Source organism: Zophobas morio, unplaced genomic scaffold (genome assembly GCF_036711695.1).
Source record: "Zophobas morio isolate AGI-343-1 ecotype UQ-CSIRO unplaced genomic scaffold, CSIRO_AGI_Zmor_V1 ptg000029l, whole genome shotgun sequence".
Lineage (NCBI taxonomy): Eukaryota > Metazoa > Arthropoda > Insecta > Coleoptera > Tenebrionidae > Zophobas > Zophobas morio.
Window position 1 is genome coordinate 3,525,966 of NW_026972134.1, and position 23,729 is coordinate 3,549,694.

A 23,729-nucleotide genomic window follows, 5' to 3' on the forward strand; every position below is an offset into this window, starting at 1 on the left:
ATTTGCTTTGAAAATCTAACATACTATGCTACCAACCTTGTATAGAAATATCACACATTATAATTTTGGTTCGACTAGTAACAGTGTATGGTTATCAGTTCTAAATTTTGTAAATTATTAACTGCAAAATACATTTATTTTTTGCCTGTAAACTCATTAATTTACAATTCTTATTTAGTACAACTCTTTATCTATTCGTTGAAGGCAAAATTTAAATGTTGATTGTAAGTCAAAAACAAACAACAAGTGGCTACCAGTGTGGCATTACTGTTTCAATAATGAATAACGAAAAGTCGGAAGAAAGGCAAAATAACCCCAGGCAAACAGCAAATATATTTTCTAGAATAACTTTTTGGTATTTGATTATTTTAAACTAATCTATGCAGATATTTCATGGTGATGTTTAAGGTACACTTATGATTTGTTTAAAACAGGATTTAAACGAGAACTCGAAGAAAAAGATTTGTACGATGTACTTCCTGAGTTTAACACGTCGGAACTGGGAGACCGCATGGAACGCGAATGGAATGAACATAAAAAAGATAAGAATGCTATGTTTTTAGTTTTGTGGAAAATGTATGGCAAGTATTACTGTATACTTAGTGTGACCATGCTTTTTACTATTATACTAAAGTAAGTTAATCTTCATAAATCAAAAACCTAATTTAGTATGTACTTCTAGCGTTATACGTCCTATAATAATTGGTAAAGTGGTTTCCTTTTTCACTCCAGGAGAAGAAAATTTAAGTAGAACGCCTGCCTTGCTCTACGTTGTATTTTTACTTGTACTTCAATTAGTAGATGTCGTTTGTAAACAAAATTATCTCTTCATGATAGAAAATTTAGGCATTAAGATTCGCAGTGCTTTTTGTTCACTCATTTACAGAAAATTTCTTAAACTTCCAGTAAGTCGCTTACGTTACATTACCTTTGGCAATGTTGCAAACCTAATAACAAGAGACATCAGTGCATTTGATCAGTTCTTCATTAACTTCACCTATGCTTGGTCTGGGTTCATCGTCGCTATGATTTCATGTTACAACATGTATCGCCGTATTGGTTTGCCAGCTGTCGTCGCAGTTCTTGCATTTGCAATATTGATTCCACTTCAGGGTACGTAAGAATTAATGTAATAGACGAACGAAAAATGTTCTGCCATTTTGAAACAATATGATATTTTATTATCATTTTGAGGGTAAAATCAGAATACTTTTACCATTATATTATTAATGCTCGGCATGGCGGAAGTGATTCTTATTGCCGTCGGAGCGCCAGCACTATTGCAGTCGTCGCCTACCTATAACTTCTGGACTTCTTAATAACTTCTGCTAGATGTTAAAATGTTTTAAAAATTAACATTGAGTGGTCAACATCACAATTTTTGTGATGATACTGATTAGATAAACCCTGATTTGCATCAAACGCCACTGAGGTTGTGACATGGTTGAGACTGCACAGTTGGCCAGCCAAATTTATCGCCTTACGTCGCGCTGTCGTTTTTAATATTTTTCTGGGGGATTGCCCATCATTTCCGCTGTGCCTAGCTTTATTTATAACCGATATATCCACTCCCGCAGTCCCGCATCGACCAGTAAAGAGGCTGCAGTCCTTCGAAAACAATGGGTGGTATACTGTTTTGCATTTTGAAGTTCCAGAAAATTTGAGATTTTACTTTTAAGGCCATCGAAGACATTGATACTCATTATTGGCACGGTGTAACTTCCTTTTAACTTCCTGAGCGTAAACCGCTTTTATGTTTTTTCGACATTTCATGAGCATAACAAATTTTTGTATTGATCAAATCAAGGATAAGTCACTCCATTTTCTCGAAAAGGCGAGAATACGCAGGTCTTTATTTACCTAAAATTACAATAATAATAGTCAGAATATTCTGTTAAACTTTGGCTTAATTAATAATTTTAGTCCTTTGTCTTGAAGCGACAAACTCATTCAAATTGTATATCGGAGCAAGGGAAATTCTGTCGAAATATACTTTGACAATTTTTTTACAAATATCTGGTTGACCGAGCTTCACTCGGCTCGTTTGGTAGTATTAGATCAGATTAGGACAGATAAATATGCGTATAGCATGCATTTTGAAGTACACGCGCTACTTAAAAATACACATTAAAAAAGAAATTCCATAAGCAGTCTTTGTTTTAAACACTGATAAGTGACATGTAGAGATTAAAGAACAGAAAACTGGAATTATTGTTTGACATCTCATTTGTTACCCAAGTTTTCTCTCTGTCGTTTTTTTTTCCTAGTTCTCTCTCTCGACTCTAGAAAAAGGTCACAACCACATTCTTACTGCCAGAAGAGTTTCGCCTCTGGTGTGGTTAACATACTGAGTTACCGTGCTCTTTTGTGTTATTCCTAATTTCTCAATCTCAACCCTGCTCCCGAAGATGCCATTTACGAAAGTGTGAGAAACGTTGAGCCCAAAAACTCAAATAACACGGTCCCATCCCCGAAAACGATCACATGTTGACACTGACCGTGGAACCTCTGAAATGAATGCTTGACAAAATAATCTCAATTCAACACACTTTCGTGTGCCTTTTATCCGCTCACTGTTTAGTTTTTGGTAAATTTTCTCACCTCAGGAGGTGAATTTCAACGTCCTCTATACAGTGGAGTATGTTTCGGTACGTACAATTGAAGATAAAAAGGTACGTCAAACGTACTGTCAGACTGTCACCCAAACTTCTCATATAAAACAATCTCGTGTTCGTGTAGTGTCATCTGATGTTGCTTAGCAACAAATATAATTCACTGCCTGAAAATTGCTGAAAATGCATGAAGCTGTAATTTTCAGAAGTTAAAACTATGATCAATCGATTTCTTGACCCAAAAAACCCCTAACCTGTAAATTTCATCGAAATCGTTAGAGCCGTTTTCGAGAAACCCATTACATATATATATATATATATATACAGGGACATTTTTTTAACTCTGAACATACACCATAAAATCCCTATGTTCAATCTGAAAAAAAACACGTCAATGTATTAGAAGTATGCAACCAATATTACATGGAACCTACGTGATAATTAGAAAAAAAAAAATGATTTAAACTTGTCAACTTGTCAAAATATAATTTGAAAATTTGAGAATACAAACAATGTTTTATACAACGGAAGAGAAAGTACAAATTTTAACTTGGTATCGTCGGCACAGAATTGTACGTGATCTTTTTTCAGTCAATTACGCCAATAGACCAATTGTGTCAACACCCACGGATGCGTCGAATATAAACATCGTTAGAGAAACAGATCAAATTATGTCCTATCTGAGGAAGTATTAATATACAATTAAACATCTTATGTTATCCCCGCAAAGTTTTAAAACAGTTTAAATACAAATGTTATAAACTCACCAAATCATCAATAACTAAGTCCAGAAGTAAAATTAGAAGAACGGATTTTTGAGAAACAGTATTTAATTTAAGAAACAATAAAAACATTTTACAAAACATCGTATTTACACATGAAGCATTATTATCATTAGATGGTAAAGTCTATTCCCAAAATTTTCGGTTAGTCCTGTTAACTCCCTTGTCCCTTCGTCTTTTTCCTTTCTTTACAGCTATTAGTCAAATGCTAATCCTCGTCTGCAAAATTTGACAAGAGCACAATATAACCGTAGGGCTAAAATGTTGGAGGGAAATATAAACCAAACCTTAAACCTGGTCCATTTTTTATTGAAGAAAATTTGAATTCTAATTCCTTTTTAAGACTGCTTCGTTACCACAGTGCACCAAATTCAATATTTAAGTTTTGATGATTGGTTTCGTTTCAAATGGATGGAACTCCCCCACATCCAACTGCAATAACACATTATTTACACGAAATCTTTAGAGCAATTGACCAAAAAAATAACACGTACCTACCCACAACTCGACTGATTACATGGCGATAGTACCAATTTAATATTTTTACGTTTTCTTCTGTTGTATTCATTTCTTAAATTTCCAAATTATATTTTGACAAGTTGACAAGTTGGCAAGTTTAATTTTTTTCTATTAATCACGTAGGTTTGATGTAATCTTGGTTGTATACTTTCAATACATTGATGTGTTTTTTTTAAGATTGAACATAGGGACTTTCTGGTGTATGTTCAGAGTTAAAAAAATGTCCCTGTATAAATATATATATACAAACTTTGCTCGTTTAATAGTATTAGATTTATAAAAATGAGAAGTATAAAATGGACGCAGTGCTGCATATTTGAGAACAATGTTTACTAAATTGACGCCTTTGCAATTTCCTTTTGTTACTGTGAACTCGCTAGGCACTTTTGTTTTCTTCCTTTCCTCGCCCTTATAGTACATTCCAATAAATCTCCCTTCTTTGAAAAAATATAAAATTCAATTTTGCGATTTTTGTTTACTAGTGACATAAATAACACCCTTGCGCTACAGAATCGCAAATTTGAATTTCAAGTTCGTAGTCCGCCTCCATACAAATGTAAACAGTATGAAATGTATTGTTACGAAATAAACCCATACGCCGCCTCGGTATGACGCCAGAATGAGCTCGAAGCGATGACGACGAAATATCGAGAAAGGAATGTATGGGTTTAAATAGAGACCACCGTCAGAAGGAGTCAGTCAACGAGAGAATTCAGTCAAGTTGATCCAAAATTGTTTTGTACAAAATCGCTGTGTAAATTGTTGAGTTTTATCCAGACCGATTTTAATTACCGATCTTCGTAACAGTATTTAAAGCAAATAACAAACGGGAAATAATAAGTATATTACATACCGAGGCGGAAAGTATTCCATTCCTGTCGAGAGAACTATAGTTTACCGAGAGGCGCGTCTCGAGGTGAACTAGTCCTCGAGACACAGGAATGGTACTTTTGCCGAGGTTTGTATACTGTTTTATTCGCAATCGTTTTAAGTAGATTTATCCCGCAAATTGCTCATAAAATTCAACCTCAAGGTAATGGCCCGTGATAACAATGTGAAATAAAATGGGGACACCGATTAAAAAATGGCAAATAAATGACATATGTCACTTTCCACCCTTGAGATTGAACTGAAGTGTGTAATAGCTCACTTCAAAACGGATTCGAGTTTATTTAAAAAATACTTAAAATCCGAATCAGGACTTCAATAACAAGTTAGAATTACATGTGTAGTGTAGTGTAGTATTTAACTTCTGATAACAAATTGATTATAGTTCGATACATTAAAACTGAGAAAACACCCTTCTGAACATTATATTATACACAGTCGGTGAATGAACTGTGATAACCCAAACTATGGCCGACTAAACATCTCAATTCAAAATTTGGCCTTGCAAATGGTGGACCCGAAGGTTGGCAAAGTAGGTACCGCAAAATAAAACGCAAGATAAATGGAGGACACAAAATTATTTATTCCTACACTGACAAAAAAAAGAAAACAAAAAGCTGCCACTAAGTTGCATAGGTTGAAGACCTTCTTAGTGCTCAGCTCCAAAAAGAAAACTTTGAATGAAATCAAATTAAACGTTCTGAATCAATGCAAATATTTGAATATCACAAATTTAATAAGAACAAGAAAAATCTGAAGTAAAGTAACTGGATGCAAATACACAAGTTATTCCGGATCTGTGGCGGCAAATTTAAAATTATTTCAGACAACAAGAGACCAAAATTTTAATAATCGAGCTATGTCAATTTCAATCTAGAGCACAACAAAAATACCCATAGGGGGCGTTGTAGCACGAGCGGAGTTTGGGGCTTCTGGTTGTAGCTGGACTTCTATTTTATCAGCAAGCACTAATGCCCAGCACCCCTCTATCTAACGAAGAAACGTGCCGCGCTAACCAGGCCGTTACGGTCGCAAACTCGTTGTTGGAAGTCACGGCTATAAATAAGCTGACAGCGTCACGTCGTCCTGACCGTTCCCTTGACTTCTATATACATCCTGCATCCTTTGGGCTCGAATAGGAACCGCGCCCTCCGCTTCTGGCACGTATTTCGGTGTTATTTGATCTCAGTTACATTTAAATCTTCAATTTCCATGACTCTTACATTAAACTACAAGTGAACAAGTGTCAAAGTTTCAAAAAGAGCAATAAACAAGATTTAAATTCGCCATACAGTCTCGTGTATATGTATGTTTTTCAGATATGTGATCAATCCTGTGGTGCTGTGCAAATAATAGACTCACTCGAAGGAATGCACGTCTCACAATGTTGTTAATTTATTCAATAAGGTTTAACAGTTTAAACATGTAGTCGCTTTGAAAATGCGCTTTAACATGGCCGCTGCCAGGACAAAGGATTTGTCTGATGTTACACTATGCCACACTTTATCAACGATTCAAACAAAGAATTTACATTATGTTACATGATGCCTTGATCCAAGTAATTGGTTTCTTAAAACAATTACCTTTGAGATTTTATATCGTGGACTGTTTATCCCAACCAAACACATGATAAATAAATACAAAATGCGTCCTTTAAAACTAGAAATATGCGTCTCGGTGATGTGACGATGATAACGATGATAATAACTGCCTAAGGGTGAAAATTAATCCCTAAGCCCTTCAGTCCACGATTTTCTGAATTCTGCCGCCTTTCTACGGTTTTTTTCCACAGTGGCGCAACGTTAGGTTAATTTAACTGCCGTAAATGAACTATTAGCAATCTTGTGTGAAGAATTAAGAAGTGTTATAATGTAACACTTAAGCATTAGCATCCAGAAACGTTATTCATAATTTGGTAAACACAAAAATTTTCTAGCAAGTACTTTATCGGAACAATCTCTGACGGTTAGGCTTGTGTTATAACCGGTTAACGATTAAAATCCTAACATGAACTGTGAATTTACAAACAATGAATCAAATTTACACGTATTAGCGTCGGTCCAAAAATTCACTCATTTCCGCTCGGAAAAAACCGCAAGAATTAGCTCCGCGCGTTGGGGAAACTGTGTCATCGTCATCGTTACGATTAATTGTCGTTAAACAAAGGCTTCCTCCCATTTATTAACTACCAAGCCAACTAACCTAACCAAGTGGTTTTCACTCACACCACTCAACACACAGTGAATCCCCTACCAAGTCGCTCTCTTCTAACAACCCTCTAACTAAAATTCTAAGCAAAACTACCCACTACCCCAATAGCGCTAGCGTGCACATGGTTGGCTATGTTCAACGATTTTTTTTCAAATTCAAATTATTCAAATGTGATTTCGCGCCGCAAAATCCATCAGGCCTCGAAATATACCTGGATTTTTTGATTCTCTACTTTCGTCATGTCCACGTAAAGCAAGTTCAAACACCCCACAAAATTTTATGCACATTATCAATCGGAGTATAATATGGGGATTGTTGTCGACCTTTGCTCGAATATTATTAATATAGGCGGTATGTACTTATCTCCAAATGTTTGTACATATTACCGAAAAGATTATCCATGAATATTTATCATACGTGTTACGTCTATACCATTACCATCCATGAAAGTCTCACGTTTTGCCATGAACACTTTATTTTATTGATAAATTGGGGGTGGCTCTGCCTAATTTTTTCACTAAAATTTTACCGTCGTGACACAGATGACGATTTTTTATTAAATATTCAACCGAATTAATTATTTTTATTTAAAATCAAACAATTTCACCCGCGCGGAATGAAAATTAAAACCCCAGTTGAGTTACTGCTCCTAGGCACTATCAGAACTGAACCCAATTGCATTCAAATATCGCACCTGGACGCAAGGTTTCTATGGCAACGGTGTAAACAAAACGTCTAAATGAGCCATGATTCGGTCTCCGTTTTTTATCAGTATATCCAAGACACAATAATATCATTAGATGTAAGTGGATGTAAGTTTTGATACATTTTAATCAAGTGGAGCGAGATAAAAAAAATAGTTTTGATAATTAATAATATAATAATAATAATACTTTATTTCCATAGACTACATACAGTGTGGAAAATCGTCAGAACATGAAAGACAATTAGATAAATATATATAGACATTTGCTACACAAACTCTTTTACACAGTATAAACATCTAGTAACAAGATAGTCTCTTAATCTGTGCCTAAAGGCGTCAATAAATAAAAGATTTTTTATTTCGTTGGGTAGGTTATTATACAAGTCAAGTCCTAAAGAACAAAGTGAATTTTTTGTAACGTTCAATTTTTTTGTAGGAACGTGGAATAAGTTCTTTTGTCTGGTGTTTTTGTCGTGGACTTCACTATTTTTAACAATTTTTTTTTTATTTTTATATACGTACATACAACATTCAAAAACATACAAGGACGGTACAGTCATTAAATTATATTTTTTGAAAAGTTCGCGGCATGAGTGCCTTTGAGAAACATTTAAAATTGTACGCACAATTCTTTTTTGTATAACAAAGACATCTTGTGCAGATGGAGACATACCCCAAAAACAGATGCCATATCTTAAACGGGACTCTACTTGTCCATAGTAAATCATTAACAAGTGGTTCAAATCCAACAAACACCTAACGACATTTCTAATCAAACAGCATACTTTTGAAAGCTGACCGATAAGTCGATTGCAATGTAATGTCCAATTCAGTTTATCATCTAAAGTTAGTCCTAAGAATTTTACAGTATTTGTTTTATCTAAAATCGTATTATTAAGCATTATTCTTACGTCATTTATGTCAGCTTTTACATTATGTTGATGGAATCTGAGATATTTGGTTTTTGTTTCATTTAAATACAGGCTATTGGAGTTAAAATAGTTGGACATATTTTTAGTGGTATTGTCACATTTAAGTTGCAGTTCGCGAGAGAATCTGTCAGAAATGATTATTGTGGCATCATCAGCATAAAGTATAGTATTCACACTACTTTCAAGATTGTGGTTTAAATCATTGATATAGCATATAAATAATGTTGGCCCTAATATGGACCCTTGAGGAACTCCAAGACTTACTTCCATAATATTTGAAAATGCATTTTTTGTTGAATTAGTATTTATGTCAAAATATTTGTACGCTACATACTGTGTTCGTTTTAGTAGATACGATTGTATCCATTCTAATGGAACGCCGCGAATGCCGTAATTTTCCAGTTTATTTAAAAGACGTTTATGACAGATAGTATCAAAAGCCTTAGTTAAATCACAGAATATTCCAATTGGGTACTCCTTTTTCTCTAAGCAGGATAAAATGTGGTCATAAAAATGATTTAGGGCGTGAAATGTCGATGTATTAGGCCTGAAACCGAACTGATTTTTTGTTAAAATATTGTTACGTTCAAGGTGTGTTTGCAATCGCGATAGGAAACAATATTCGTATATTTTTGAAAAGCTGGATGTTAGTGGTATCGGTCTGTAATTATTCATGTCTGAAGAATGATCTTTTTTATGAAGTGGTATGACTCTATTAAGTTTTATTTTTTCGGGAAAACAGCCAGTTTCAAATGACAAGTTGACCAGGTACGTAAACTGCGAACTTAATATGGGGACGGTTTTTTTTAATAAAAATGCAGGCACATCGTCAAAACCGCCAGAGCCTTTTGCATGAAGCCTAGCCAAGAGCAGATTTGACAATTCGCTGACGGTGAACGGTGTCAAAAATAAATTTTTGCAGTCTCTGAAACTTAGAGTATTCGAAGGATCCGAACTCTTTATCTGATTCACTATGTTTCTCGGTGCATTGACAAAAAAGGAGTTAAATGCATCTGCAATATTGTGGGCGTTTTGTATTACTTGGTTATCCAAGTTTAACTTAATGGTACTATGTGGCTGTTTTTGCTGGTTGGCTACCGCATTAAAGATGCCCCAAGCAGTCTTTGATATGTTATCCGATTTATCAAGTTTATTTTGATAAAATTTTCTTTTTGTTTGATTGATCAAAGCACAATGTTCCTCTTTAGCCAATTTATAGATCGGTTCTAGTTCACTAAAAGATTTTTGTAGCATAAATAAATCTCTTAGTTTTGTACTGGACAATTTGACCTCGTCATTTAACCAGGATTTTCCTTCCCGAGCATTAATTTTTTTAAAAGGAAAATGTTGTTCGAAATAGTTTATACAAATTTTATGGAAGTAATTAAAAGCTTCGGTACTGTCCTTATATGTGTACAAAGGTGTCCAGTTTTCATAATAAAGATCACTTAAGAAATTTTGAATTTTCAAATCGTCATATATGCGAGTGAATTTATAAGAACTTATATCACTTTGTAATTTTAACAAATCAGTTTGAAAGTAAGCAATCCTATGGTCTGACAAAACAGTGTCCTGAATACAGCAAAAATCAGAGTTACTAAGATTGGTGAAAAGATGATCGAGTGTATTAATACCTCTAGTGGGACGATTAACTTTATTTGTAAGACCAAATGACGCAAAAATTTGATTTAAATACTCAAATTGTTTTTTATCTCGTTTTGGATCAATATTAAAGTCACCGCAAAGTATAAAATAATTATTTCTTTTAAAGTATAAATCTAAGATAATACCAATATTATTGTAAAAAATTTGAACATCGCTGTCAGGAGACCTGTAACATGTAAATAAGAATATTTTTTTCTCTTCAAAGGACCAAGATATTCCACAAATTTCAAAATGTTTTTCCACGCAATGCTCTGATAAATTTAGCGCATTAACCGACAAGTCAGTAGCACACCAAATACCAACACCACCACCCTTGCAATTTTTCCTGGAGAATGATGCTGCCAGTTTATACCCCTGGATATGTACTGCTTCTACGTTGGTAACAGTGCACCAGGTTTCAGTAAGACACAAAAATTTTATCTTACCATATTCTTGGAGAATATCCGTATATAATATGTCACATTTATTTTCTGTGATGGCTTGACAGTTTAATAAGAGAAGATCATAGTTTTTATTTGCTAAAGACTCCTGTTGCTTTTTGCGCTGTTCGAAAAAATTTAAATTGTTTAACCACAATACCATTGGGCCAGCAATTTGGGTCGTACAATGTTTGTATTAGGTCTGTATGATAATCAACGCTCACCCTAAAGGAAGCATTGGATCCCTTCGATGATAGTTTTTCCACTTCGAACCGGTGTTCCTTCCAGATCTCGTTCACATGCTTTTTGATCTGATTAACTGTAGTATCTTTATCGCAGCGTCCCACATGTAGCCAAAGTTTCCGAGAGGTTGCCTTAAAATTTGTGGAATTTTCGAGCGTCCCTCGTATATTTGCAGTTTTCTTTGCATCCTTTCTAGTGTTTATCGGTTTTGTCGACTTGATAAAGTTCTTCTTTTGCTCATTGTTTGTGGAGGTTTTTTGAGGTTTTTCTGCTTGTTTATCTATTGGAGTCGAAATAATCGTGTCATCTGATGTCTCCAGGTCGCTCATGTAGTCTTCTATTTCTTTATTTGGACCACTCTTCTCGCATGATATTTCGCACTTACAGTGTCTCGTTTGCAGTAATAATAGTAGTTGTTGATTTGTAACACTCATATCACTTAGTCGGTCTTCTAATTCGGTGATTTTCTTCAATAAAATGTTGCTTTCAGCCTTTACTGTGTCCGAAATTATTTTTGTTATATCGTTTACATTAAAATTAATGTCGTCACCACTTTCTTTACTATTTTTCTTCGGCGGCATGATTCAGTAATGTAATAATAATAATAATAATAATAAACTTGTTAAAATCGAGAGCGATGTGCACCGTGACTGAGCTACTACTCTAATTTTAGGTCAGTTCAGTCTTTTATGACACAACTTTTCGGATAATTTTTTCAATATTGAAAACTACTATTTTGCTATGTCCAGTGTGTTTGTAGACGTTGTAATTTTTGGGGGGCATGTGCCCTTGTGCTTCCCGGCACCAGCCGCCTCTGCAAATTAGAGATTAAAAACCTAACTCCTAATTAGATACTGGAACACCAGATATGTAACTCATTTCATTGGTTCGTTGTTATTTTGTTCCTTGGTCGTCAAACTTTTTGAACATATATTGCTTCTTTTAGCTCATCAACCATTAAATTAATTTGTCCTTGCTTACAGTTTTTGCGGGAATATGGATAGCTTCACTCAAAAAACAAACATCTAAGAAAACCGACACAAGACTTACTGAATTTAGAGAAGCTTGTTCTAACATCAGAAGCATAAAAATGTACGTTTGGGAAAATTACTTGGAAAGCAAAATATCTTGGGCAAGAAAGTAAGGGTGTTTTCTCCAAGGATCACAAATTAAGCACCACATTTTTAGGAGAGAAATGAACATTCTGTTTAAAATTTTTGCTTTACTGTTTCTGTCTATATTAACAGGAATCATAGTTAACAACGTAACATTTTATCTTGTTGTAATGACCAACATTTGGACGGGTCAAGTTCTAACGGCGGAAATTATGTATTACATTAGTGGCACTTTTCAAGCTCTCTCTGCTACCATACAAGTTGCATTTCCATACGCGACATTTAGTTTGCCCCAAGTATTTACTGCCATTAAAAGAATGCAAACTTTAGCTCATACATTAGAAATGTATAACCAACTCGAATATCGTGAATTCAAAACAAATAAACCAAAAGTAGAATTTTCAAACGTGAAGGTCACAATCGACAATAAGACGGTTTTCGCAAATGTCACCTTACATGTCTATTCGGGATTAATTCTAATAAGTGGACCTGCCGGCAGTGGTAAAAGTGTCTTTCTTTTGACAATTTTGAGAGAATTTGAAGTATCTGAAGGAAACTTACTTGCTGAGGGCAAGTTATCTTATGCATCACAAGAACCTTGGTTATTTCCTGCCACCATTAAACAAAACATACTTTTTGGAAACAACTATAATCATGAACACTATCAAGAAGTGTTACGAGTTTGCGATTTACACTATGATTTAGATTTACTAGAAAATGGTGATTCTACTATTGTAGTCGATGGTGGAGTTAATTTGAGCAAAGGTCAACGAAGCAGGATTAATCTAGCAAGGGCTATATATCAAAACAGCGATATTTACTTAATAGACGACTGTCTGTCGAGTCTAGATCCTTTAGTCGCTGACCATATCTTTAAAAATTGTATTTTAAAACTTTTGCGTGACAAATTAGTATTTCTGGTGAGCCATTATTCGGATTTAAGTCACTATGCCACTAATATTGTAAACTTACGTAATGGTAATGTAACATTATGGAAACATGATTTGTCAAACAATGTACAAAATGACGATCAGACGATCGTTCCAAATATGCAGAAAGCCTTAACAAAATCTGCACCAAAACTCAATTCTGTGGATTGTGAGAGAAGCAAATTAATCGAAACAACAAAAACAAATAAAGTGTATAGAGAATTAAAAGTATCAGGCTCGGTTCCTCTGAAAACTTATATGAAATATGTGGGCATGGGCGGAGGATGTCTTACTTTTTCAATTATATTTTTTATCTTCATTCTAGCGCAATTGCTAGTAAGCTACAAAGACAAGCTATTAAGCAACTGGTAAGTTGAAGGTCTAGGAAGGTCTCTGAACAGTTTTTTTTATTTTAGGGTAAACTTTGAGGACAAAATTTCACGAAATAATCTCACGGTTGGTAATACAACGTACTCAGTCCTCATAGAGGATCGCAATCAACTTTTGCGTACCTACACTATCGTGGTCGTTGGAATATCAGTCGCTACACTGATAAGAGGATGCGCATTGTTTTTATTTTCAAGAAAAGTGTCAATAACTTTACATAAAAAGATGCTGAATTGTGTTATTAATACATCTATCAATTTTTTCGACTCAACTTTTTTAGGAAATATTGTGAACAGATTTTCAAAAGATCTTGACAGCGTTGATGAAAGTATCCCTTTTCCTTTACACCATTTGATAGTGGTAATATAGAGGTGGGTACAGTTTTTGCTGCTTTTATCGAGCTAAAACTTTTTCAGATCATCTTAGAAATTCTTGGAAATATTGTACTTATTGCCTTTACCAACGTAAGATTACTTTTACCTATCGCTCTGCTTTTTGGAAGCCTCATATTTTTAAGATACATTTATATTAAAACAGGAGCACCGCTAAAAAGATTAGATGCCTCAAGTAAACTGACAGTATTTTACAAAATTAAAATTTTACTTGAACTTTTAGCCAAAAGTCCTGTAATTGGATATCTCAGTGCCACCTTAGAGGGGCTGCCAACTATTAAAGCTTTCAGTTGCCAAGGAATTGTCAAGGAGGAATTTGAGACACATCATAACCTGTATAATTCAGCCTCCTATTCACATGCTGCTTGTTTGAAAGCGTTTGTGTTCGTGGTAGATACTCTTGCATCCATCTTTATCGTTGTGGTTATTCTACAATTTGTAATTCTCGAAAAAGGTATTTTCCTTTTGCGTATATAACAGTAATCTCAAACAAAAGTTGTAGATGTCTTACCCGGAGACGTCGGATTAGCAATTTCACAGGCGTTTACAATATATTCTGTATTTTTTTATGGAGTGTACAAATGGGTCGATTTAGAAACACAAATGACTTCAGCAGAACGTGCAATGGAATACACAACGATACAGAAAGAGTCTAAATCAGGATTAGAAATCGATAATTGGCCAACACTGGGTGAAATTAAATACGAAAATGTGTACTTGAGTGTGGATAATTCTAAGTCATACGTATTAAAGAATTTAAATTTTCACATTAAACCTAACGAAAAACTAGGAATTGTGGGCCGCACAGGAGCTGGTAAATCGTCAATTATATCAGCACTCTTTCGTTTATACGAGATTAAAGGACGAATTACAATAGATGGCGTTGATATTAAAACACTATCGTTAGATTTTCTCAGATCGAATATTTCGGTAATTCCACAAGATCCTTTCTTGCTCAGAGGAACACTGAGGTATAATATAGACCCAGATCAGGTACATACGGACGAAGAAATATGGACTGCTTTAAATACTGTGGGAATGAACAAAATCATTTCAATTTTAAATGCTAATATTAAGGAATTTGAGTTTAGTTGCAGTCAGAAAAGGCTATTGTGTTTAGCTAGAGTGTTAATGAAAAATAAGAAAATATTAGCCATCGACGAAATAGTTGAACACGTGGACACTGAAACGGAAGACCTAATTTATAAGATAATAGATGAACATTTTAAATTTTGTACCGTTATCAAAATAGCACACAGATTAAAATTTATTATGGACTGCGACAAAGTGTTAGTTATGGATAACGGTAACATTGTTGAATATGACAATCCTGAAATTTTGTTGAAAAATATAAATGGTTTGTTTTATAAGATGGTAACAAAATCTGGAGTTTATTGCAATATTGTATTTTAAAAAAATTGTATTTTACTGGTTTTGATAGGACAAATAAATAAGACTTTTTCCACGTTATTGCATTTATTGCTAATTGTAATTTTTCTACTAAAATAAACAATGATCCGATCACTTAAGGCAATGGTAAAAACGACAGTCGGTTGAGCAAAAAATTTCCATGTGATCGAATACCATATCTATGAAAAGTTTAAAGCTTGTTTAATTTTAAATATGGCGGTATAACTAGTCATCAGTATTAACTGTAATCGAGTCAACCTTGATTTTTAATATGCACGTCTCTGATAGCCCGCCCGCACTCTACATAGTAAATCGGTTTTAAATTGTATAATATAGCATAGTCCTACACATGTAGTTTATGACTCCGTGTAGCGTTTTTATGCGAAACGTCCAGATTTTTGAAAAAAAAAAAATTATAAAACAACATTTTGCAATTTAATTTTGAATCTGGAAAACCTAATGATTTGAAATCTTGCAGATGTTTTAAAGTTATGGTAAGCATGATAAAATTTTAATCAATAGGTACATATTTGCTTAGCCCTCCAAAAAAGTGATGACGTCAGCACAAAATTTTGCCGAATAAATCCTATCTAATATGATGAGTCTATATTTGCGATTTATCATTCCACTCATATTTTTGGATTTGTCTATAGGTACAAGGTGACTCAAAAAAATTAATGAATGCGTGAATTTATTTTATTGATTTAACAAGAAATGCAAAACTGATAGCTTTGAAATCTTGGAGATGTTTTAAAGTTATCATAAGCATGGTAAATTTTTGATCAAAATTGCTGATTAAATCCGATCTAAAAAATGTTTGTACCACTTAGACAATTCTAAAGGATTCAGAAAATTCATGAGATGATGATTCTTGAACAAAATATTAAAAATTTATTGAGAAAACTAAACACCAATATGAAATTTTATAGTTTTTCAAAAATGCTGGATACGTTTCATTGTACTTTACGTGTGAGGGAAGTTCTGTCGAAACAACTTTCGACTAATTTTTTTAAGTTATAGGGTTTATATTAAAAAATATAATAGTCGCAAAATTAAATTTTATAATTTTTCGAAGAATCTGTATTTGTTCGCCTGTATTTTAGGGGAGAGGGAAATTCTGTCTAAATAACTTTAAAATATTTTTTTTATTTAGTGGTGATTACAAAAGTACTGCGTAAATATATATCTCATAAGGTGATTTCGACAAGTTTATGACATTCTTTTTTACTTCCCGAGCGTAAACTAAGGAAGTATAGTAATCGAATCTATTGGACGAATGGCCACTTTTATGTTATCTCACGTTTCCTGACCCTTACAGTACGAAAATAGTAGTCTCCCGTTTCCCTCTGTCTGTCTGTCTGGTATCCATTTCTATTAGACACGTCATCTCCGAAACTGCTGAACCGATTGTTGTCAAATTTTGTATGCATGTTACAAATACCATGTACATTTGTATAATGCTATCCGAAATGTAGCTAATTATCCCCACCAATAATTTGATGACGTCACTTCAATTAATTATTTTTAAAATGGTTTGAATGCTATACAGAAATATACTCCTCTAGTTGTAGTGTACGAATTCACTTTCAGTTTTTTTCGCTAAGCGTTCAAATTTTCGCAAAAACTCTCGGAGGGAACGGCGAGTCGGCAACCTGTGGTTGTGGGTTCAATGCCAAACTTGGCTCTTTCGTTTTTTTCTTGCATTGATAATGCGCTGTGACTACTTTTCTTTTGTGGTATGATTAGTAGTATCCATGTTGATGATGTGATCACAAATTTTTTATTGGTCAAATTAAGAAGGAGAATACGCACGTCTTTGTATAACAATTGTGGTTTAATTAATAATTTTAGTCCTCTGTTTTGAGAAGACAAACTCAATTTATACGTGACATAGTTAAGCATGGTCACTGATAATAATTTCCGTTGGTTATTTGCTTTGAATATATTTCAAATTGTCCGTATGTCTGCGGACGGCACCCCCATGGAATTTGCGTCCTCGCGACGCAGGGAGGGAGGTGGGTCATTTTCACACCTGGTTTTTGCTATATATGAAGGTTATCAGAAAGCAAACATTTTTTATAATTTATCAAAGAAGCGATATTTGTTGGAGTGAACTTCACGGGCGAGAGAAGTTCTGTATAAATTAATCTTGAACCAATTTTTTTCAGTTCATATTTAGAATCAGCGTTAATTATAGCTGTAAAAAAAAATTGGTCTAAAGAGTTTAGACAGTACTCCCTCGCTGTCGGAAACTTGACGACTGCATGCCTATTGTGTTTTTTTTCTCATTACATTTTTGTAGTGGGAATTTAAAAAAAAATTGCGATGAAGTCATCAACATTTTTGCAAGAACACGTATATCAGTTGGGATAGATGTAGTGTAATACTAAGAATAAGATTACTGTATTCCCAAATTTTCGGGAAAATAAATTGCGTCGTTTTGAATATTGATTTGTAATAATCAATAAAATAACGAAACAATTTACTCACGTATACGGCGCCGGCGTGTACTACGAGAGGCAACTGAAAATGGTTTATGTATAAGCATTCTTAATTTAAGACGACAAGCGTAACATAGCATACGTGAGAGTCAAACAGAGAAACTGTAAAGAAAACCGATGGTCGTCTAGAGATTTTTATTGCTTCGACTTCCGCTTATTATATAAAACATTGGGTTTTATTTTAACTTTTGACGGTGGAATTCACAATTGGTTGATTATAAACATGTCTATACTACATTCGCGGAACCTAGTCAGCGCTCAAAACAAATGCACGTCTGTAATGTTAAAGTAAATATAAATAAGCGTGCTACCCTTATGTTTCAACCGAGTTTTTACTTTACAAAATTTTGTGTCTACCAAATTGCGTTGGTCCAGTGTAATACTAATAATAAGTGTTGCCTTTAATTTAATCAATAAAATAAATTGACTTCATTAATTTTTTTGAGCCACTTCTTAAGCAAATCTAAAAAATATGAATGGAATGATAAATCACAAGTACAAACTCATCATATTTTTTGCCTTTTAGATAGGATTTATTCAGTAAAATTTAGGGGTGACGTCATCAATTTTTTTAGGGAGGATGAACAAATACATTTTGAACAAAAATTTACCATACTTATGATACCTTTAAAACATCTCCAAGATTTCACAGCATTCGGTTCTGTAATTCCTGATTAAATCAATAAAATAAATTACACATTCATTTTTTTTTCAGTCACCCTGTATATGCAAATCGAAAAAATTTGAATGGAATGATAAATCACAAGAAGAGACTCACCATATTTTGTACATTTTAGATAAAATTTATTCAGCAAAATTTTTTGGTGACGTCATAATTTTTTTAGGAGGGACGACCATATACATTTTGATCAAAAATTTACCATGCTTATGATAATTTTAAAACATCTTCAAGACTTCAAAGCATTCGGTGTTGTAGTTCCTGAGTAAATCAATAAAATAAATTTTGCGCATTCATTATTTTTTTTGAGTCACCCTGTATATGCAAATCCAAAAAATATGAATGGAGTCTGTATCACAAGTACAGACGCATCATATTTTGTACATTTTAGATAGGATTTATTCGGCAAACTTTTGAGCTGACATCATCAAGTTTTTGGAGAGGACAACCAAATATATTTTGACTAAAGATTTATAATGCTCTTTAGAGCCTAAAAACGTCTGCAATATTTCAAAACATTCGGGTTAGCAGATTCAAAATTAAATTGGAAAATGTTGTTTTATAATTTTGATTTTTTTTCCAAAAATCTGGACGTTTCGGGTAAAAACTCAATTCGGAATCGTAAACGACATGTGTAGGACTATGTTATTTTATACAATTTAAGATCCATTTATTATGTACAATTTTGAAGTGACGTCATCGCATTAGTGGTGGGGATGATTAGACAAATTTTGGTTAGCATTTTACCATCTACATGATATTCCTAATATAAGTACAAAATTTGGTAACAATCGGTCCAGTACTTTCGGAGATTATCTGTCTAATAAAAATCCGGGACGGCAGACAGACGGACAGACGGACAGACAGACGGACAGACAGATGGACAGACAGACGGAAATGGGAGACCTATTTCTTCGTCTTCTAGGGGTCATGAAAGATCGAGAAAACGTAAAAGTAGAGAGTCGGCCGACGGACTCGATTACAATACTTCCTTTGCTTACGCTCGGGAAGTAAAAACTATGTTGTTTGCTTATTATTCTGAAAGTGAATTAATAAATTTCTGTGTGCAAATATATAATCAAAACGACTGTAAAGCCAGTTCTCAGTAATCTTTGCTTGGAGACCACAGATTCTGTCAAGAGATTTGCATTAAATTTTAAACCTAAAAGTCGAAAAGTATTGAAATTATAACTTTACGTTAATATTATTGTTTTACTTACTGTGTTTTGTGATAAAATTAAAAAAAAAAACATTATTATCTGAACCAAACTGCTTTTTTTATCCTTCGAGTAAAATTTGTTGTCAATGTCAGTTTCAACTCGACAATTAATTTGACAGAAATAGCACGATATCTGTCGTTTGAGGGCGCCACAATATGCACTAGGCGGCGGAACATTTTTTTTAATGGAAAATCAAAAATTGAAACGGCCGTATATACACGTTAGTGTATATTAATGAAGTCGGCCATGTCTTGAGTTACTATAGACTGTAAAAACTACCTGACGTTTACCAATTATAACGTACTAAACTACTAATTTAAAGAAACCCCCATCCTTCGAAAAAAAACTAAGAACGTAAAGTAAAGTTCGCTTTACAGTGTACCTGTACTTGTTTCATTCTAAAACTAAATAGTTAAACTAATCAGTTAATTAGTTCTTAACGACAGAATAAAATTTGATCAACTTGCTTCATCGAGTTTTGACGTTAGTTAGTCGATAATCACTTTTGTGTACATACACGCAAGTACCACATAAAAGAGAAGCCAAGTTCGGCCTTGAAAGAGTTTAACGCAACTCCACTTGTTTACCTGTTTTTGCAGCGGTCTAGGGTCTAGCTTGTTATGATATGAGAAAACAAGAGACTTGAAAAAGTCGAAATAAGAATAACCCGCATTTACTAAAATCGAATATTTTGTATAAACTCTATTACATAACGATAAACCGTAGTGGTATATATAAATAACATTTCGAAATTTTAATCAGAAATTATTTATATTTTATTAATATAGGTAATAAGTTGTGGTTTGACTTAGTTAATTTTCGACTTCTATTTGAGGAATCGGTTTTAAATATAAATATTTTTGATTTAACTTTTGTAGTACAACTTTTACTCAGCTTGGTTTTATAATAATACTGTTCGACAGATTTAAAATAAAAAAAACATGTACATTTTCGTATGTTCTGTTTTGTAAAAAAGGTATCAGGTATCACATCTGTCTGTCGAGTTCTCGTATTATCATTAATATTACCTCCAAAAGTGTTTATTGGAAGCCCTCAGTATTATGGTAATGATAATTGATAACTTACAGCCCTGCCCGCACGAACACATTTTAGGCTATAAAATGTGTTCTATTTAAGATATATTAAGAATAATCAAAACACAGGACAAACTAATTCAGTTTGTTCTTTCAGAACCAAAGATCACTTAAGTAAAATCGAATCATTTGAAGATACGTATTCGGTATTTAGAGATAACACCTAGAATTTTGTACACATTTCTTTTGATAAACACCGTTAGGTTTACACTATTATTGAACGGTCAAAGACGTCCAATTCGCAAAACTCTTCAGCCTTTCGGAAATCAACAAGCAATCCAAAAGCAGGTAAGTGTGTATAGGTCATCGCAATAATAATCCCTACAATAAACACTTTTGGAAACAGAAGCGTAACAGTTAGATCAGTCAATATTTCAAGTCTTATTAACTAATCAATAATATTAATTGTGTATGTTTACAATATATTCGATGTATATAAAGGTACGTGTCCACTTGAGAGGGCGCTTGCGAGAAATACGTAATTGCAAAATCAGCCCGTAAAGCTATCGTCGAGCCTGCCCTCAACTGGGTAAGCGTATCGTTTTTACCTGTTTTCTCCGACTTTCTCAGCGACTCCCACAATGCGAACGCATTTAGAAGTGCGACAGTGATCTCCGATAAGTCTGTTTTACGTGTATTTTTTCGTAATAACTGAATTCATTGCAATAATAAACGTCTGAAATTTTAAATGACAACTTAAGATTAAGGATGGTATAAAATTAAAATCAGAATCCTCGTGAGAGTTGCTCTCCAGTGGACACGTACCTTAAGAATAACTGTATTGCAAGCCATACAAAGAAATTATTCTTTTTGGCAAATGTACCACAAAAGACAAATTTCAAGAAAATCTGAAATTCGTCTTTTACCTGCCTTTCAAATGCACATCTTTGTTGAGTTCGAAGAAGAGCTTAAAGCTGTCTCCTCTGGGGTAATCCCGCAATTGTTACGTAGACAATAATAGCCGCACCTAGAGTTTTGAATTAACAAACGACTTTTCTATCTGAGTCTTCTGAGTCATAAGCTAAACTATAATATTTATATTTTACGACCGACGACTAACGAAATCTTAATAGGGTCATTATTAGATAAAATTCGTACTTTCATCAACGTTTCATGCCCCGCTGGCGATCTTACTAGACAAATTATCTCCGAAATAGTAGAACTCATTACTTGATATTTTAAAACATTCCTAACTTTAGATTATCGTGTAGGATATGAAACATATAAAACTCATAAGGCTTGATTTTGTCGAGAAAATATGAAAGTAGGCAGTCGCCCGATAAAGTAGCTTTTTATTTCAAAATTTTGGATATACGAGAAGAAAAACCGTTTTCAGATTCAAATATCGCATTGTTGTCACTAATAAACACAAACGTAGTGAGTTCCGAGTTTTTTTCAAAACGAAACAAAATGTTTAAGCAACTATAGTGACCAAAAGTGCTTACTTGGGACCGCAAGGTCAGTAAATTATTACCTGAACAAGTACTACCACTTTCCACAGAAGCTTGCATTCTAACAAGGGTGGGAGAAAGGGCACAAATAAAACCACTGCAATTATTTTCAAGCAGTCTTTAGTTCGAAATAGTCGCATCTGACTTGTGAACTCCAACGTTCCGTTTAAATTCGAAAATTGTGAAAATGTTTCGCGGCAGTCTTACACCCGGGATTTTCCTTTGTGTGCAGCCGCCAGAAATAAATTTTATTCTGGAAGACGAAGAAACTCATTCTCAGTTAATAACCGGCTTCAATCCACACAGTATTCCCATGATGTATAACGGTAAATACATTTTCAAAAATATACGTTATTACGTTCACTACAATTGATATATTTTGTGTTTTACAGTCCATACATTTTCCAAGTCAAAATTTAAGTTAAAAAAGAAGGGCATGCCGGTGGTCATGGGGCGCTCGAGTTTTGAAGTGTCCATCAGTTGTATCAATCCAGTTCCGGAGGACTGCAATGTAGAACATTTTTTTTTGGTTCGCTTAAGCGATATCGCAACAAATAAGGTATTTATTTGTAATTTTGGAATTACTTTAAATAAAATTATTGTTTTTAGACTACTGCTAGAAACTGTATCACTGGAACAGTGCGGTCTAATCAAGTTGCACAAAGTCGAGAACAAACCGGAAGGCAAGAATTTGGATCTAACAGAAACTTGCAAAGTGAGGAATCTGTAAGTCAGATTCAACAATTGAGTCAAAATGAAAATCAAGAACGAAGAGAACCCACAACGGGAGATTTTGAATTTTACGCATATGAAACAACCGAAGAAAATATAGAGGAAGGGGAAACTGTGGACCAGGTTCAGGCCCAACAAACACGCAATTTGAACAAACATATAGTGCTGGCCAAGGATGTTAATCCACTACACAAAAAAGACTATAGGTATGCGTTACATTTTCTATTTTATAAATATTTTTTGTATAGTAAGGACTCTTTAAAATGCGTTAAAACATTGTGCACACTGGCGACGCTACCAAAGGCCCTAGTGGGCCATGAATCCACCTTAAAGACATTGTGGCCCACCCTAAGATTCGTAAAATTGTTGATAGTAAAACTGGATAAATTAAATAATTATAGATGTTAATACGTTTAAAAATGATGCGTCAACCGATGAAATAATACATATCTTTATTTCTTTCACAAATATGAATTAGGAAACGATAGTAAAAACAGCACAATAAACGTTGCGAATGAAAGATCCACATCGGGTTGCTGTCAAAATGTCACTTGAGGTTTGGTAATTTATTTAGTTCGGTATTTGAAGTTCTATTGAACACTATACTAAATATAAATAGTTCCATTGTAGATTATTTTATGCATTTGCAGAAGAAAAGAAAATTAAGTGGCGAAGGTTTTATTCCGATTAGAGATCTCCAGAATCTCTGTTTTTATGTTTAAAAATAAAATTATTGAAGTGCAACAGATCAGCTAAAAATCAATGTCCAATTTTATTATATATATACACACAAATTTACGTTAAATGCAATGTAAATTAAAAAAAAATTTGAAAGGCCAAAA

The 23,729-nt window shown here is 33.8% G+C and overlaps 1 protein-coding gene across 1 annotated transcript; it reads left to right on the top strand.

Annotated features, from left to right (window-relative positions):
• Nucleotides 1–246: 246 nt before the first annotated feature.
• LOC135137707 (ATP-binding cassette sub-family C member 4-like) lies at nucleotides 247–15,395 on the top strand. The gene is made up of 10 exons (XM_064067425.1): nucleotides 247–355; nucleotides 409–633; nucleotides 683–1,113; nucleotides 11,961–12,117; nucleotides 12,166–13,389; nucleotides 13,438–13,768; nucleotides 13,825–13,975; nucleotides 14,024–14,254; nucleotides 14,303–15,157; nucleotides 15,331–15,395. Exons 1-10 carry the CDS (start codon nucleotides 279–281, stop codon nucleotides 15,393–15,395), a joined length of 3,747 nt encoding a protein of 1,248 aa, XP_063923495.1. The 5' UTR covers nucleotides 247–278.
• Nucleotides 15,396–23,729: the final 8,334 nt, after the last annotated feature.